Raw genomic sequence first — 15,091 nt, forward strand, 5'->3', positions numbered from 1 at the left:
TGAGCATAATCGAACCAAGGAAAAGCTACACGCAGAAATATCAAAATTACATAGCAGACATAACAGGATCTATAAAACAAGATTGCAAAATATTGTAGAAAGAATAATGGCTCTTTGAATTATAATACCTTACATTACAACACCGGGGATATGCAAGGAACTTTAAACGTCTATTAGATACTAAAGAGTAGGAGCTGCATTCTTCGTGCCATGTTATGATGCGTATAGCTGGTAACCTTCAGAGGCTGTAACCCTGTCTGTAATACACTGAGTAGTAAATCGAGGATGCTCGATTGGCCCAGTGGCATACAAAACACTCGTCGAAGAAAAAGATCATGCTTTTTAGACCTTATTCTCCACTTTCCGGCGCGCGAGGATCGTGGGAGCTGTAACAAGTGAAAAGAAAGCTTTTTCATTCACTTGACAATCTACTTATCATCTTAATTCAGTTCACGCATTCATTTTAATAACTTTTTAAATGACAGCTGCGGTGCATAATAAATCAGAGCATCATTCTTCCACTCAGTAATATAACAATCTTTACTGTCACTTTATATACCACAATGTGTGTAATTGAAAATAATACATAAGGTGATGATGATTATTTACTTCAAATTAAAGTACTGTAGAAGAACTTTTGACAAATAATATCGTTATATATTTGACAATAGGAAACTTAATTAATTTTTACATCATTTATTATATTGGAGAAAAATCTCCAAATTCATAATAATATACAATCATTAATATCAAATAATAGAAACAATTGACATTTTGAATTAAACTAAACGACTACCTGTCGAAACGAAACCTGAGTATGTGTGTGTATGTAAGATAAATAAAACATTAGTTAGGAGTAATACAAAAATTAATCGTATGTTTCACATCACTTTCTACTTTCTTCAACGTTTCTATTATCGGTCTATTTGATATTAAATAAATTACCTTTCTCGCAAATTATGGATCCGTAACAGTACATATACATCCAAATTGTATCAAGCGTTTGTATAGAAATAGCTATTGTACGACCAACATATTCGTTGATGCTTGACCTTCGATTTCGATAAATTTGAGATTTCATCTATGTCATCCTCCCCACCTACTTTTCTCACCTATCTTGTTGTTTATCTAGCCATCTATCTCTCCAAGCGTAAATTCGAATATGCGAGTCAACTTGCATCACATACTTCCACAAATACATATTTCTGATAGGACGAAATAATGATACGCGCCGCTGAGATTTATCTTCTCACTGCGCTTCATGCACTCCATTTAACAATGTGGCAAGTACAATACTATATGTACACTAGATGTGTATCCTTGTACGTATATTGGATCCGCCACTATATGCGTGCAGAAACGTACGGTTCTGCAGCACCGTACGTTGGAATAATTTTATGCGCATGATGCATTTTACCATAGATGCATTCACGCTCTGTATGTCGTAACACCACTTTACTTCGCCATTATTACTAATTGCTAGAGCCTATAAATATGACGATCTTCACAAAGCGTCAGTTCTGATCGAACATGCTTTGGCGACTCTTCGCGGTTCTGATATTAGGCGGTTTCATCGCCATTTATTCTTGCGAGCCCGTGAACAGAAAACATCTATTGAAAACTTCGGATACAATCGAGTGTGCTAACAATGAAGGTGACATTTCCAAGTGTAAAACCTATGAGTCGGCCGATACTTCATCGCCAAATAGCAAGAATCAAACGCAATCTAACAGGGAAGCCCGACAAAGACTTCTAAATGATATTAATGACATGGGTGAAGGTGAGAATTCTTGCTGATTTTCTTAAAATAAATCTGCAGTTTATATTGTAATATAATTAAGAAAAGTAATAGCATGTTTCATATTTTTTTTTAGAGTAATTTTAGAGTAATTTCAAGAAAAAAGATATTAAATAAAAGATGTTAGATGACTTTTTCTATTAAATAAGTATAATGTAATATATAATTTAAAAATATATTTAGTTATATTATATTACTATATATATTTAAGTATACTAAATAAAACAAAAACATTTTATAACTACCCCCTTTATTTGCAAAATTATCTTTTAAAATACACTTTCATTGTCTATTATTTCTAGAATCTTACATTTAATGCTCAATTTCTGAGTGGAAAAACATTCTATTAATAAAAAAAGTTAGTAAAAAAAAGGAAAGTTTTAATAGTTTTAGTCGATATTTTGAATCTTTTAATCAACAATTAAGTAAACAAATATTAAATAAAATAATTAAATAAATCGATATGATTACACAGTAAATAGTACAATATATTTATTTATTACATTTTTTTATTAGTTTTTCAAAAAATAATAATTCTTTTATACATATAAATTTGATATTATACGTAAAGAAGCAGTTAAAAATAAAGACGTATATTATATTAGGTGTTGGAATTAATTCGTAGCGTTTTACAAGTGATGGGAAGTACTTTCATTAATGTATTTTTTAATGCTCATGTGAAATAAATAACATTCTTTCATTAAAAACGCTACGAATTAATTCCAACACCTAATATATTGCATATATAATGTTTGTTTATAATAATTTATTTATAATCAGCACCTTTATTTTTTTCATTGTTGATTTGATTAATTTAATAATATAATTTAATTTTTGATCTAAATTAGATAGTATAAATACTTGGTTAATTAATCAATTTATTTTAAATTTCAGTTTCTGCTCGGAAAAAAGATAAAAAAGGAAATAGCAGAGTAGTTTTTTACATGTTAGCTGCTTTGAAAGCAGCATTGCTGTATGGACTATTACATGGCGTTGCAGCTCTCGCAGGAAAAGCAATATTGCTTGCCAAAGTAGCTATAGCGATTGCCATTGCCGCAATTGTAAAAAAGAATGGTACGTGGTAGGTAAATCAAAAAAAATTATAAAAAATTATTATTTCATGCTCGTATATTTAAAAGTCAAGCCTCTATGATCAAAAGAAATACAAATATTTGTTTTTTTTTAACAACAATATAGTTAATTAAATTAAACAGTTAAAAATGAGAAAAGGAATATTGAAAATTAATATTAAGAAAAAAATTTATGTACAAACTTAAATAATTAAATAAATTTAAAATAAATCTTAAAATATAGCTTCTCAAATTAAATCATATTGTGTTCTATAATTCTATATATTTATAATATATTTTGTTTTTGACGATAATATATTTTATAAAGTTTTTTGATAACTTTTCCGGTTTTAAATATATTCTGTAAATTTTTCTGATAATAGAAATTTGGAAGGTTAGCTCTTAGAAAATAATACGATTTTATGATGTCAAAACAAATCAGTAATTTATATGAAATGATTTAATTAATAAAATTTTCTTTCAGATTCTGAAAAAGTTTCTTATGAAATAGTGAAACATCCACATACCAGCTACATACAAACCCACAGCTCAAGCGTCGATTACGATCATCGTAATGATTACAGTGATGATCGTAATGATTATCTTTACGAACATCGGAAGCGACGACAGCTTATATTTTAATATAAATGGAGAGACAAAGATTTTCAAGGAAATAAAATAATTATTTATAGAATAATTATTTGTAAAGCTACTTATATTATACATAAATCTATTTATAAACAAAAATATTTATAAAGCTTATCTAATTTTATTAAAAAATTTGATATTTTGGAACAATTGAATAATAGAACAAATGAACAATAGAAATGACCAATTTAAATGTGTACTTTATAAATATAAATAAAGTATTTTTTTATTTAAAAAAGTTTTTGAATCAAAGATTGAAAATTTTGTATATTACTACTGTTAGTTTTAATAAGTGGTTACACTTAAACAATGTAATACAAAGACAAAATTTTTAAATGTTATTTAATTTTATATGAGAAATATTGTTAATTTAATATTGTTAATAAAAATATAGTATTGTTAATTTATTTGCGTTTATTTTTTGCTTGGCTTAATGTGCCCATTTATTTACGGAATTTGAAATTTATATTATACTTAATGAAAAAAAAGCTATAATTTAGATCATATCTTATAATAGAAAATTGTATACATTTGAATATATACATTTAAAATTATATATAATAACAACTGTTTGTAAATCTTAAGTGTAGATAAATTATATTTTACATAAAGTCTAATATACGATGTGTAATTATTTAAACAGCTTAAATATACAATTTTAACTTATTTTTTCTATATACTTTTAATTTTTTATGCAATTATTTGTATTAATCCTTCGTAGTGACATCTTCTGAAAATTATTGTATAAGTCAATCATACAGGGGGCAAAATGACCCCAACAATTTTAATTGATTGCCGTAATTGCCGTTTAATTGATTTCCAGCTTTTGTTCTTCGAAATCACAAAAAATTACTGAACATACTTTAAACGTTGTAGAACATGGAAATATACTGACTTTTTGAAATTTTTAATTTTAACGTAATTAAAAAAATTGCAAAGACTGATCTAAGGAACAGTATCTGGCCTCTGGGCACAAAAAAGGTGTGTTGAACTTTGGATAAATGGTAGTTTAAATCCCGTTTTAAAAAAACACCTTAGAGATATAAAGCCTCTTACCTTTTTGGGATCCCTTGGATTTCTGGTGATCATGAAGGTGATTAAGAATATTCATAAAATTATCAAACACAAATATATTTTATGATATTTTACAATTGATATTATTTTGGTAATAATGTTATATTATCTTACGAAATAATAGAACTAAGTATAAATTAAATAACAACTTAATAATAAATTAAATAAAAAATAATTAATATCTTTTAAATATTAAGCAAAAATATAATATCTATTTTGATTTTATATTTCTAGATTAATATAAATAAAATATGTTAATGGAAGGTAAAATTCTCGAACTAATAATAAATCTAAGACAAAGATTCATATTCACATCTTACTTTTAATAAATATATGCATTTATTTTTAAAATTTTATGTAATATTTAATATAAACTATATATACATTAACAATAATGTAAGTTAAATTTGCGCATTTGTCGACAAAAGTGTAATGTGAATACTGATCAAAATATACAATATATCAATATTATGTATTATTTATTCTTTAGAATAACACCTTCTTTGGATAGAAAAAGGAAGTAATGTACAATAAAACGTTTTTATTAATCAAATATTTAAATAAATAAATAAATAAATAATAAAATTAAAAAAATAATACATTTTCATTATCGGATACATCAAAGGAGATGTATTACATGTGGTAACTAAGTCGTAAAACTTTTGTAGTATATGTGTTGAATGTGATTCAGGTTGGAGGAATAACATCCATTGTTCGTTGCCAACCACCACCATATCCACCGCCACCACCTCCATGATGTTCCGATGCTGTAGCATAAATTACTTCATGACCACCTCCTCCGCTCGACACTAGTTTTTTCAAACCAACTATCGCGCTTAAAACTAAAGCCATTTTCGCCGTCAGTAAAGCCGTGCCAGCAAGGAAAGCAATTTTTCCATAGGCTAATTGCGCCATCATACCTAAACAAATAGTTTATACTTCCATAAGGAAGATTGGAAGAATCGATTTTTTTTTTATAATTATATTTAGATTTTTCATTCATTTAGAATACTAAAATAAACAAATCAAATAAAAATCATTTTCCATAAAAAGTAAATTTTATTCATTGCTTGTATCTATGATATTGTTTAAAAATATAGTTTAGTAATATAAAAAATTAGCAGTATAAAAAACCTAAAAAAATTTTAATAAGTTAATTTAATTTTTTGGGTTGATTATTTTTTTTTTAATTTCGATTTTGAAATTATTTCTTCTATAAATTTTATATATATATATATATATATATAAAATATTAATTTTCGAATAGAAAGAACTTACCTGCTAACACGGCACCTGCTACTATTATATATCCGAAACCCTTATTCTTTTTTTTTCTTCCTGCAAATATTGCAAATATATTTATTTAAATATTATTGTTAAATTTTTTCTCTTTTTAAAAAGGAGCAATTTCTTTGTCAAATATACATCCGAACAAATAAATTGTATTTTATTTGTGTAAAACAATCGATTATAAAACATTTTTAATTATAATTTATATTTCAATGATTTAATTGAAAAACATAATGCATTTTTAATGGCACAATTTATTAATAATCTTGAGGTGCTGTTACCTTCAAAAGCATTTCCCGGTATTGTCAGTTTCACGCTTCTCGATGTCAAATATTCATAAAACTTATTATCTAATTTTTGATCGAGACTTAGTTCCGTGCCATTTTCAGATTTCATCGAGTTGTGACTTCTGGCGGTAGATGTTGGATCTTTGGTAATTGAAATATAATCATTGATTTTAAATACAGAATCATCTTGGATAGCAGAATCGAGGATTTCCAAAGCACGCCGTTTGAAACAATTGAAAGTGTTTTTTTCGTTTGCGCACCGTTCAAATAGACTTGTATATTCACTTTTAGCAATCACTAAATTGCAGAACACCGTGAGATGAAGAAAATGTAAAATCCAAATCATTGAATGCCGCTTATCCATCGTGAGTATAATATACGCAAACTCGTCGATTCTCCTTCTTTATCTTCTAACTATCTCTACAATTATCAGCTTCTCCTCCGTTACGTCTTACACTGTCCACTCTGCTGATCTATTCGATAAATCTCGCAGACTACTCCTTAAAATCTGGTTGCATTGCGACTTATATAAGTGTGCACCCATTAGCCTCTCCTACCAAAGCATTAAGATTCCTGGTATACGCCCGTACTTGATCCACGCGCTGTTTAACGCTACACAACGGAAGGAAAGACCCCTCAACCAAAACAATGTCGTACAGCCCCGTAAGTAAGTATCCTTCTGACCTGCTTATCAAACGAACCTTAAAACTCCGCCGCGCCGATCGTAGTTAATAACGACGCAACAGGAATGGAATGCAGGTAAAACAGACGATATTCTCCACCCAAATATGATTATAAATGCAAACCTCTGCATTGAGAAGCAGAAACGGTTGTAGATTTATCCATCAATTTGCATGCATGACTAACTTTACGTGTTACAGAATAATGTCATGCGGAAATGAATTTTTAATATTTCCAACGCTAATTATTTCTTGTTATTGTTACTACATACATTCAAGTTCAATATTTGAATACTGAATACATGAAATAATCGCTTTAGTATTCATCACTTGGGAAATTCTTTCATTTTGTTGTATTTAATATTACGGTATTACAATATATACAACTAATATAATATAATTTAATTTAATATTATACAACTAATAAAGATCGAGGAACTTATTATATTTGTTAAATACTGTTAATTTAGTGCAGGTTACGATCCGTGACGAGCTACATTCGAAAAATAACTGGAACAATTATAAATATGGACTTGATTAACACTGTCCATTACATTCAATGCATTCAAATTTCGCAATTATTTTTTTCAAATGTAGGCTGTTTGTCATAGTATTTAAGTTCACTATAGTTCCTTCATCATCTTAGTAAATTCCGACCACATCAATTCCAATCACATTGATTGTTATACGAAGCCAAGTATTCATTATCCATTTCATCGTCACTTTAATGATATAGTTCGAATAATTATCAAGAAGAAAGCGTATATACAAACATAAGCTTTTGTCACGCTCTTATTACAGAATGATACTGTCTCAACGATAATATTGTCATTTCTTGTAAATTGGTATTTCCGTAAATACTATCTTTCTGTTTGTAAGAGATTTGTATTCTTAACCGAACACTCTTAATTAAAAGTATTTTATCTGATCGATAATGCTCATTTTTTAAATGTATTTCCATTATATAATTAATTGAAAAATCTTAACCTATTTCTCAATATGCACTACATATATCTCTTAACACTATTCTATGATATGAGCTAATAACACACAAGATACACGTTTAAAAGGAGGGATAATTAAATGATGGACAAGCGATAAAACTTGTTTAAAAGCTTTCTTCACTAATTGTTACAACGTGCAATGCATTCCCACCTTATTAATTGTTATACCTGATAGAAAATGCTATGAGCATGTGGTCGCATATGTAGTTGTATGACCGTAAATATATGACAGTATTTTCCTTTATAAGTAGGAGAGAGAGAGAAAGAGAGAGGAGGGGAGGAGAAAGAGAGGGAGAGGGAGAGAAACAAATATGCGTTTCCCGGATGTAATCGTCATTCTTGCGAATGATAATAACGTAAGAGCAACGGAGAAAGAGAGAACTAGTACAGTTAGGCGACCGAAAGAAAGGACGATGCGATAATGGACTAAGCTAATGGAATCACTAAGTGAAAACGTCAGAATCTCAGTGACAATTCTAATTGATGGACAGACAGATACTTGCAACTGAACTTGAAAGTGAATTTGTAATAAAAAATATTATTATGCAGACATACAATGCAGACGAAGAAGTTGTTTTACCAGCATAAAATATCTCTTCTCTTTCGACTTATTCGATTCGTCTAAACAATACGAAGATATATTACAATTGAAACAATACGAATGTGATATATAATATGATAATGTAACAAAATAAAAAATTAATAGCGTAGATATATTAAATAAATATTATTTTAATAAACATTTTACATTTCTTACTATGTTTATTTGCGACAGATTATGCAATTTAATAATATAAATGTATCAGTGTTAACAGAAAAACATCATTTTGAAAAATTATGTTAACTCTAACTGATGTAATATTTGTAATAAATTTTTTTTTTTAGTATTTTGAAACGCTTATTAGCATTATTACTATTATAATATTGACAATTAATTTAATTTGTGATACTATTATTGCCAATTTGAATTTAGGACTGTGTTTTCAAGACTGTATGTTTTCAGTACACAGTTTGAAATACTGGAAAATGTATTTAAATATAAATATAGAAATATTATTAAGCACTAGATCTAACTTTGACTGCATTTAGAGTTTCTTTACTTAATTGATTTATTCGTATAAGCGGAGTTTAATTCAACTTATTACTGATATTATAAAATGTTTGTTATATATAATTAACGAAATAGAACAAATAAAAGAAAAACGTTTCTTGATATGTTCAATTCGGCTTTTAAAGCTATGTGTTTAATTATAATCTATGCGTATATAATAAAATATAGAAATAATACAATAATACGATATTGCAAAATGTAAAGTAACTCGTATTATTAGATCTAATACTCGTATTCATAGGTCTTATATTTAAAGCTTCCTTAAATTTATCTTTAGATACTCTACGAATTATTTCATTGGCTGCTGAGTATCTAAAGATAAATTTAAGAAAGGTCTTAAATACAAGGTCTGACTATGAACACGGACATATTTAAGAATTTTATCTCTAAATAATATAATACAAAAGTTGATAAAATATTTCTTATATTTTAAATTAATTATATGAATAAGATGTGACGAAAATAATTCTCTCTGTTAAATCTAATAATATCTAACTTTGGTCATGATTTTTATGTTGATAATTATATAATCTAAATCTCTCGTTAATATATTTCAAAATTTACGACCAATTAACTACTTTGAGTCAAAAACAAAATTCCTCTTATTTTGTTTACTTTGTCCCGAATCGCTATTTCCGTCATAAACATTGACAACTTCTCTAATAACATGCTGATCATAAGGACTGTAGTCCTGTAAGGGTCTATAAGGTCGCTGCGGGTAATGATAATCATAATGGGTATATACACCAGCCGGTGTGTCGTGTCCATAAGCGTGGAAGCCATTAAACGCGTTTGTCGAGTAAGGAGGTACAGCAGGTGCACCGGAAAAGAGCGTATTCCATCCTAAAAGACCGATCAGAAACAACGCCATCTTCGTCAATAAGAGGGCCTTCTTGGTCACGATTAACAGGAAACCGAACATGAGCGGAATTAGTGAGGCCAGATTGAATTTGAAACCCAATAGAAATGGCAGTAATATGTGTCTAGTCAACTGCCTTCCTGAAATAATAGAAATTGATCTTGAATTTGCAACCAATCCAGTTGTCTTGATAGTGCTGCCTGCTAGAGGACGTTCTTCAAACTGGTTGTAACATGTAACGTCTTAACCAGTACAAGAATCAGCATAAGGTTTAATTCCACGCTAAGATAACAGTAATAGTGAGAATAGAGTAATTCTGCGTGTAACAAGCTACAATTTTTTGAAACAAGCACTTTGTAACTTTATTCATTTTATATAATCATTCTTTCACAAATTATTTGAAACAGTTGCATGTAATTCTTACATTACATCATTTGCACAAATTATTACCAATAAATTTTATGTACACATGTTTTTTGTGTGCTAATAAATTATTAGCAAAGAACATATAATACATATATAAAAAATATTTGTAAAATTTACAATATTAAAAAAAATATTACGTAAAAACGTTCTCACAGTTAAATAAAATTCTGCTTTATCTTTATGCAGAATAACAATTATATATACGTATTTGAAACAAATTTTTCTTAACGTTTGTTTCTAAATTATAAATACGAGCTTATTGAAGAGATAATCAAATTTAAAATTAATTTTAATTAATTTTACAAAAATAATATTATAGCTTACCTGTACTAGTCTGCCTATCGCCGTACGAAGGAACTCTTTCATTAATAACAAATTCCAGTATTCCGTTTCCGTTTAGCATTGGTCCAATACGCATCTGTAATCCCGGATATATATTATCCAAATTCCACTTGGCATTACGGCGTTCCATAAGTCTGGCAGCTGCCTTTACAACATTTCCGAAATCTTTTGGATCGTAATCCAGATCCAAAAGATCTCTACCGTAGCCCTCCGCTCTGTCAAGTCGCATCTTTCCAAACTCCAAACTATCATTATCGTTTAATGACTGCAAGGTATTTAAAATGCCACGATTTATGCATTCGAATGTACCATGTTCCTTTTTTGCGAGACATAAACCAAGAACTTCATTGAAGCTATAGGAATGTTCATCGTCTAAAGTGATATGTTCCTTGGACTCCATGATCACTGTAAAACTCGTAGACACGAGAAAGAGTAAACTTAAATAACGGAGTTCGCTTTTCATCTTCGGAGCACCGATCTCTCAAATCGTATAAGTGTGTTTAGATAAAATTAAACATTGAATCAAAAATTTATAAGAATTAAAATAAACAGAACAAAGATACAAGGATTTTAGGAAATTTATAAAAACTTTTGCACAATCGTTTTATTTAAATTTAATTTTTTTTTCCAAGGCACAAAAAATAATCCACACTGTAAGATAACAGACACTCAAAAATTTTTGATTTTTAGAATGCTTTTCACATCTTCGAGCTATCATAATTTTGTTTCTTTAATTTTGTAAGATTGTAACAGAAAATCCTGTTATAAGGACGAGCTGTAGAGTAATGAAGTTCCCGTAAAATACTGTTCATACTGTTCCTGCGATCACCTACCTATATAGGCGACAAGAGGGCGTTCACACACGACAGAACAATTGGTTTCACTCGGAAGATTTTATAAGTAGCGAAAGTATACTTCGTTTGTATTTTGTGCGCACGAAGCTTGGTCGATACACCGGATGCACTGTGAAGCGTAATTTCCTTTGGTCGAAGAATGGAGTGTCCGAAAGATCGTTATATCTTCAGATTGATAGGACAAGCTTGATGGCTGAGCAAGAAAAATTGGGAACACAAGTAGCGCGGATATAATTGCCGAATTTGCGTAAATCTGGAACATACGAGATCTAAAGATCGTCATCCAGCAAGACATTTAAAGTATTGGATTAAGTTTTTGAATTGTGATATATTTTTAAATCTTTTTCTCATTTTTAAAATAATATTATTTTCAGACTGAAATATTATTTTCACTTGAAAATAATTTTTTAACTCTGACGTAAAGTTATGTATATAAATATATCTATATCTTATACGTAGTTTATCGCTATTGTAATATGGTTTCAAAAATTCTTATATCAATATAATCTTATTATATTTGTTGGAATTTGTTTTTTTTTTTTGTGGTAAAGGATATTTGCGTGATAATATGGAAGAGAAATATTTGGAAAGAAATAAAATTGAGTCAATTTTTAATATTATATAAAAATTACAATTTATTTATAAATAATATGATAAGTTACATGATGATCCCAAAATGGGGTATATAAATAATCATTGGATTAAATCTGGTGATCCCGTGCGAGTACTGACTACGAGTCGTTCCGCATATGATAGACACGGAGGATTCTGAAAGGATACCGCACGGGTATGACGGAGGGGGCGCGACTTCTACCATTCTGACAGGATTCCACTTGAGAGTCTTTCGAGATTCTCATAATCTCTGAGCACAGTATTCTGTTGATGTTGGTAAAGTGATAAGCTTCGTCATAGATTTGTCGTAATGTATCGAACCACACAACTATCGTAGTATCCTTATTGGTTGTCCTTATTGAATTACAGCACCGTCGTCCAAGTCGTCAAGTCATCGTACCGTTAAATCCAGTTCACGCAAAATCCAGTAATCTCGTCCGTATCTAACAGTCCTTTACCCGTCCACATAGAATTGCGTTCAGTATAGTCGTTTGTATATCGTAAGGTAAACGTCTTTGTCGTCGAGCTGAACTTGTTCACGGATCCCTGAGAAGTTGAGTCACGCCACCCTCAGGTGATCGATGGATTATGGACGATCACTTTGGCGAATGTAGGTAGAAAATTAGAAAGGGAAGAAGTTATGCGTAACTTTGAGCTATTCGGAAGGTTTGTACGCCTTGTATGCGAGATCAGAACCAGCCGATGATCTCGCCCAGCCGTGACCATGGTCGTGATGCACTTCGTGTCCATAATCATGAACGGGGTGAGCAACGACCTCGTAACTCTGGCTCTTGTAGGCAAGGAGTTTTTGCAGACCGATGATCAAGCTAATGATGAGAGCGATCTTGCCGATGATAAGGGCTTTGAAAGCTATCAAAGCCAAAGCACCAAGGGCAATAGGGATAAGAGCGGCAGCTTTCAGTTTCAGAAGGAGAAGGATGGGTAAGAGAGATTTAACGATTTTCTTCTTCTTGCCACGAGCTGAAACATAATTCCGAAATATAAGGTCTCCAATTTGTTTCGACATGTTATAATTTACAAGCATATCCAAACTTTTTTCGTTTTTTTTTATATCTTAAAATTTCAAATAAAATTCATGCGTATTTTAACAGTCTAAAAAATATTCAATGATAGAACTTTAAAACTTTAAGAACGTTCTTTTTCTTTTTTTTAAATAAAAAATTAATTTAATTTAATTTTACCTTCATCAAAAGAGCGGGAAACGTCTTCGGGAAGACTCAATTCAACAGTATGCGTGGATAAGAATTTGGCGGCTCTGTCGACAATGGCCTGATCAATTGCAGCTTCCTTGGCTTCGGTCTCAACAGGTAAAGTATTTTCAATGTCGTTAAGAGACCTTGCATTGTCAGCTCGGCTGAAAAGAAAGAAATATGTTCGTTATATCAACATATACATATCGAGCTATCTTAAACTTCGTTAATAACTTTCTGTGCTACAATTTTTTACAACCGGACATCGTAGAGTCAAGTAGCATTCAAATTATATGTTCATTGATTACAACAGTAATTAAATGAGAGTAAAAAATTAATTCTCTATACAGTTCATAAAATAATAAATTTCAATGACAAATTCTTCTCTACTTGTCTCTTTTTTCTCTTTACAATTTATTCTTCTTAAGATCATACTTAAAGCAAATTTGAATCTAAAAATGATCGAATATTACAAAATAATTACTCAATCTAAGCTCGGTAATCAAATAGTGATAGTTTTTTATGGTTTATATTATATAAATAAATTCGTGCACTTTAGTCTATTAAAAAATATATGTTGAATATAAATTTATGCGTTCACTACACGAATCACCCCTAATAGCACACTTTATCCAGAGTACATCCTGGGGATGTCCTTAGGCTGTTCAAGGGACATATGGACGTCCTCTGGATGTCCTAAGGACGTCCCCTGAAGGCCTGTGTTGTTAGAGACCTGGGTCCCTATTCTTGAAAAAAAAAACGAAAAACTGGAAAAATACTATAGTATACATAACGTATATTATAGTACTTCCCTAGTTTTACGTATGCGATACTTTTCAAGAATAGGGGCTCTTTTTCATTTTTCACGTCTTAATTTCTCATATCGCCCATTATATGATTTGATGGTCAGTTACCGTAAGTAACTGTAAGTAACCGTACCGATCACTATCTCGAGTAAATCCTCGCGATCCCTTACCTATTTTTGGCATCTTCAGTCTGTACGATCTTGAATCCGTCAATGATCTCGATGTCGGCCGAACGAGCGGCACGGTCGACGTAGCGCAGGGCCTTCATCTTGAGACACACCGCAATACTCGATTCCCCGGAACAGGAAGCGTACACGTCGAGAGCTTCCTCGAGGATCGAGGGTGGCGGTGCCACCCCCGCATCCTGTGAGGCCGGTGCAGCGAGAGCGGATACCACGAAGAGTGCGCCGACTACCACGAATTTGAACATCTTGATGAATCTTCCAGACAGCGAAGGAAACACCGAATCGAATCAATTACTCCAACTCCTCGAAAACTTATCTTCACTTCTTCTTCTCCTTCTCTTCCTCGCGCTTTCTCGTCTCGATCTCGATTCTGTTTTTTCTCACACGTGAACGCTCGAACGAGTACGGCGATCGTATCGATACTGCCCGAAAGAATCACGATTGCTGCCTTTTATCCTCGTCGCGAAAGGGGCCCGCGTACGTTTTTGAAATTTTGATGGCCCCCACCGGATGGCCCCCGCCTGCTGCCGGGTTACAAACCCATACGAGCTATTGGTTCTCCTCCAGGCGGTCGTTTGTGTCGTATACGTCTCGCGTTGCGAATACGCGCCTCCACACCGGTCCTTCTCCACCGGTTCTCCTCTCCGTGTACCTGTGTGCCTACTTAGGCTGTTTGTGTACACAACGGGTGTGTTGACTGTCGACAAACCCGCCCCGTACGTGTGCGTAATTCGCATACAGACTCACAGTTCGTGAGAAGAAGAAAACGAGAAAGAAAGAAGAGAGAGACGGTGAAAACCGAGAGATGGATGATATGTACTTACGCACTACTGG

At 31.1% G+C, this 15,091-nt stretch overlaps 4 protein-coding genes across 4 annotated transcripts; 1 reads left to right on the forward strand and 3 right to left on the reverse strand.

Moving 5' to 3' along the window:
* Positions 1–772: 772 nt before the first annotated feature.
* LOC147909795 (uncharacterized) lies at positions 773–3,865 on the forward strand. The gene is made up of 3 exons (XM_087406561.1): positions 773–1,780; positions 2,693–2,872; positions 3,353–3,865. The coding sequence occupies exons 1-3, from the start codon at positions 1,531–1,533 to the stop codon at positions 3,508–3,510; spliced, it is 588 nt and encodes a 195-aa protein (XP_087262687.1). The 5' UTR covers positions 773–1,530; the 3' UTR covers positions 3,511–3,865.
* An 83-nt stretch (positions 3,866–3,948) lies between these two features.
* On the reverse strand, positions 3,949–6,752 carry LOC105153529 (uncharacterized). Its single transcript, XM_087406538.1, has 3 exons — positions 6,162–6,752; positions 5,869–5,928; positions 3,949–5,510 (listed from the first exon to the last, which is right to left on the reverse strand). The coding sequence occupies exons 1-3, from the start codon at positions 6,529–6,531 to the stop codon at positions 5,278–5,280; spliced, it is 663 nt and encodes a 220-aa protein (XP_087262664.1). The 5' UTR covers positions 6,532–6,752; the 3' UTR covers positions 3,949–5,277.
* A 1,818-nt stretch (positions 6,753–8,570) lies between these two features.
* Positions 8,571–11,759, reverse strand: LOC105153531 (DUF1676 domain-containing protein Osi10b). The gene is made up of 2 exons (XM_011068435.2): positions 10,572–11,759; positions 8,571–9,961 (listed from the first exon to the last, which is right to left on the reverse strand). The coding sequence occupies exons 1-2, from the start codon at positions 11,050–11,052 to the stop codon at positions 9,537–9,539; spliced, it is 906 nt and encodes a 301-aa protein (XP_011066737.2). The 5' UTR covers positions 11,053–11,759; the 3' UTR covers positions 8,571–9,536.
* A 292-nt stretch (positions 11,760–12,051) lies between these two features.
* On the reverse strand, positions 12,052–14,688 carry Osi9 (DUF1676 domain-containing protein Osi9). The gene is made up of 3 exons (XM_011068437.2): positions 14,243–14,688; positions 13,258–13,430; positions 12,052–13,036 (listed from the first exon to the last, which is right to left on the reverse strand). Exons 1-3 carry the CDS (start codon positions 14,500–14,502, stop codon positions 12,711–12,713), a joined length of 759 nt encoding a protein of 252 aa, XP_011066739.1. The 5' UTR covers positions 14,503–14,688; the 3' UTR covers positions 12,052–12,710.
* Positions 14,689–15,091: the final 403 nt, after the last annotated feature.

Source organism: Acromyrmex echinatior, chromosome 5 (assembly GCF_024713525.1).
Source record: "Acromyrmex echinatior isolate Ae372 chromosome 5, ASM2471352v2, whole genome shotgun sequence".
NCBI lineage: Eukaryota > Metazoa > Arthropoda > Insecta > Hymenoptera > Formicidae > Acromyrmex > Acromyrmex echinatior.

Excerpts from the sequence above, each read along its gene's own strand:
- Osi9 (XM_011068437.2), bottom strand. The coding sequence starts at position 14,502 with ATGTTCAAATTCGTGGTAGTCGGCGCACTCTTCGTGGTATCCGCTCTC. Across the intron at positions 13,431-14,242 it reads ACTGAAGATGCCAAAAATAG|CCGAGCTGACAATGCAAGGT; the intron begins GTAAGGGATCGC and ends CTTTCTTTTCAG. Across the intron at positions 13,037-13,257 it reads TTCCCGCTCTTTTGATGAAG|CTCGTGGCAAGAAGAAGAAA; the intron begins GTAAAATTAAAT and ends ATTATGTTTCAG.
- LOC147909795 (XM_087406561.1), top strand. The coding sequence starts at position 1,531 with ATGCTTTGGCGACTCTTCGCGGTTCTGATATTAGGCGGTTTCATCGCC. Across the intron at positions 1,781-2,692 it reads TATTAATGACATGGGTGAAG|TTTCTGCTCGGAAAAAAGAT; the intron begins GTGAGAATTCTT and ends TTTAAATTTCAG. Across the intron at positions 2,873-3,352 it reads CGCAATTGTAAAAAAGAATG|ATTCTGAAAAAGTTTCTTAT; the intron begins GTACGTGGTAGG and ends ATTTTCTTTCAG.
- LOC105153531 (XM_011068435.2), bottom strand. The coding sequence starts at position 11,052 with ATGAAAAGCGAACTCCGTTATTTAAGTTTACTCTTTCTCGTGTCTACG. Across the intron at positions 9,962-10,571 it reads CGATAGGCAGACTAGTACAG|GAAGGCAGTTGACTAGACAC; the intron begins GTAAGCTATAAT and ends CTATTATTTCAG.
- LOC105153529 (XM_087406538.1), bottom strand. The coding sequence starts at position 6,531 with ATGGATAAGCGGCATTCAATGATTTGGATTTTACATTTTCTTCATCTC. Across the intron at positions 5,929-6,161 it reads ACCGGGAAATGCTTTTGAAG|GAAGAAAAAAAAAGAATAAG; the intron begins GTAACAGCACCT and ends CAATATTTGCAG. Across the intron at positions 5,511-5,868 it reads AGCAGGTGCCGTGTTAGCAG|GTATGATGGCGCAATTAGCC; the intron begins GTAAGTTCTTTC and ends CTATTTGTTTAG.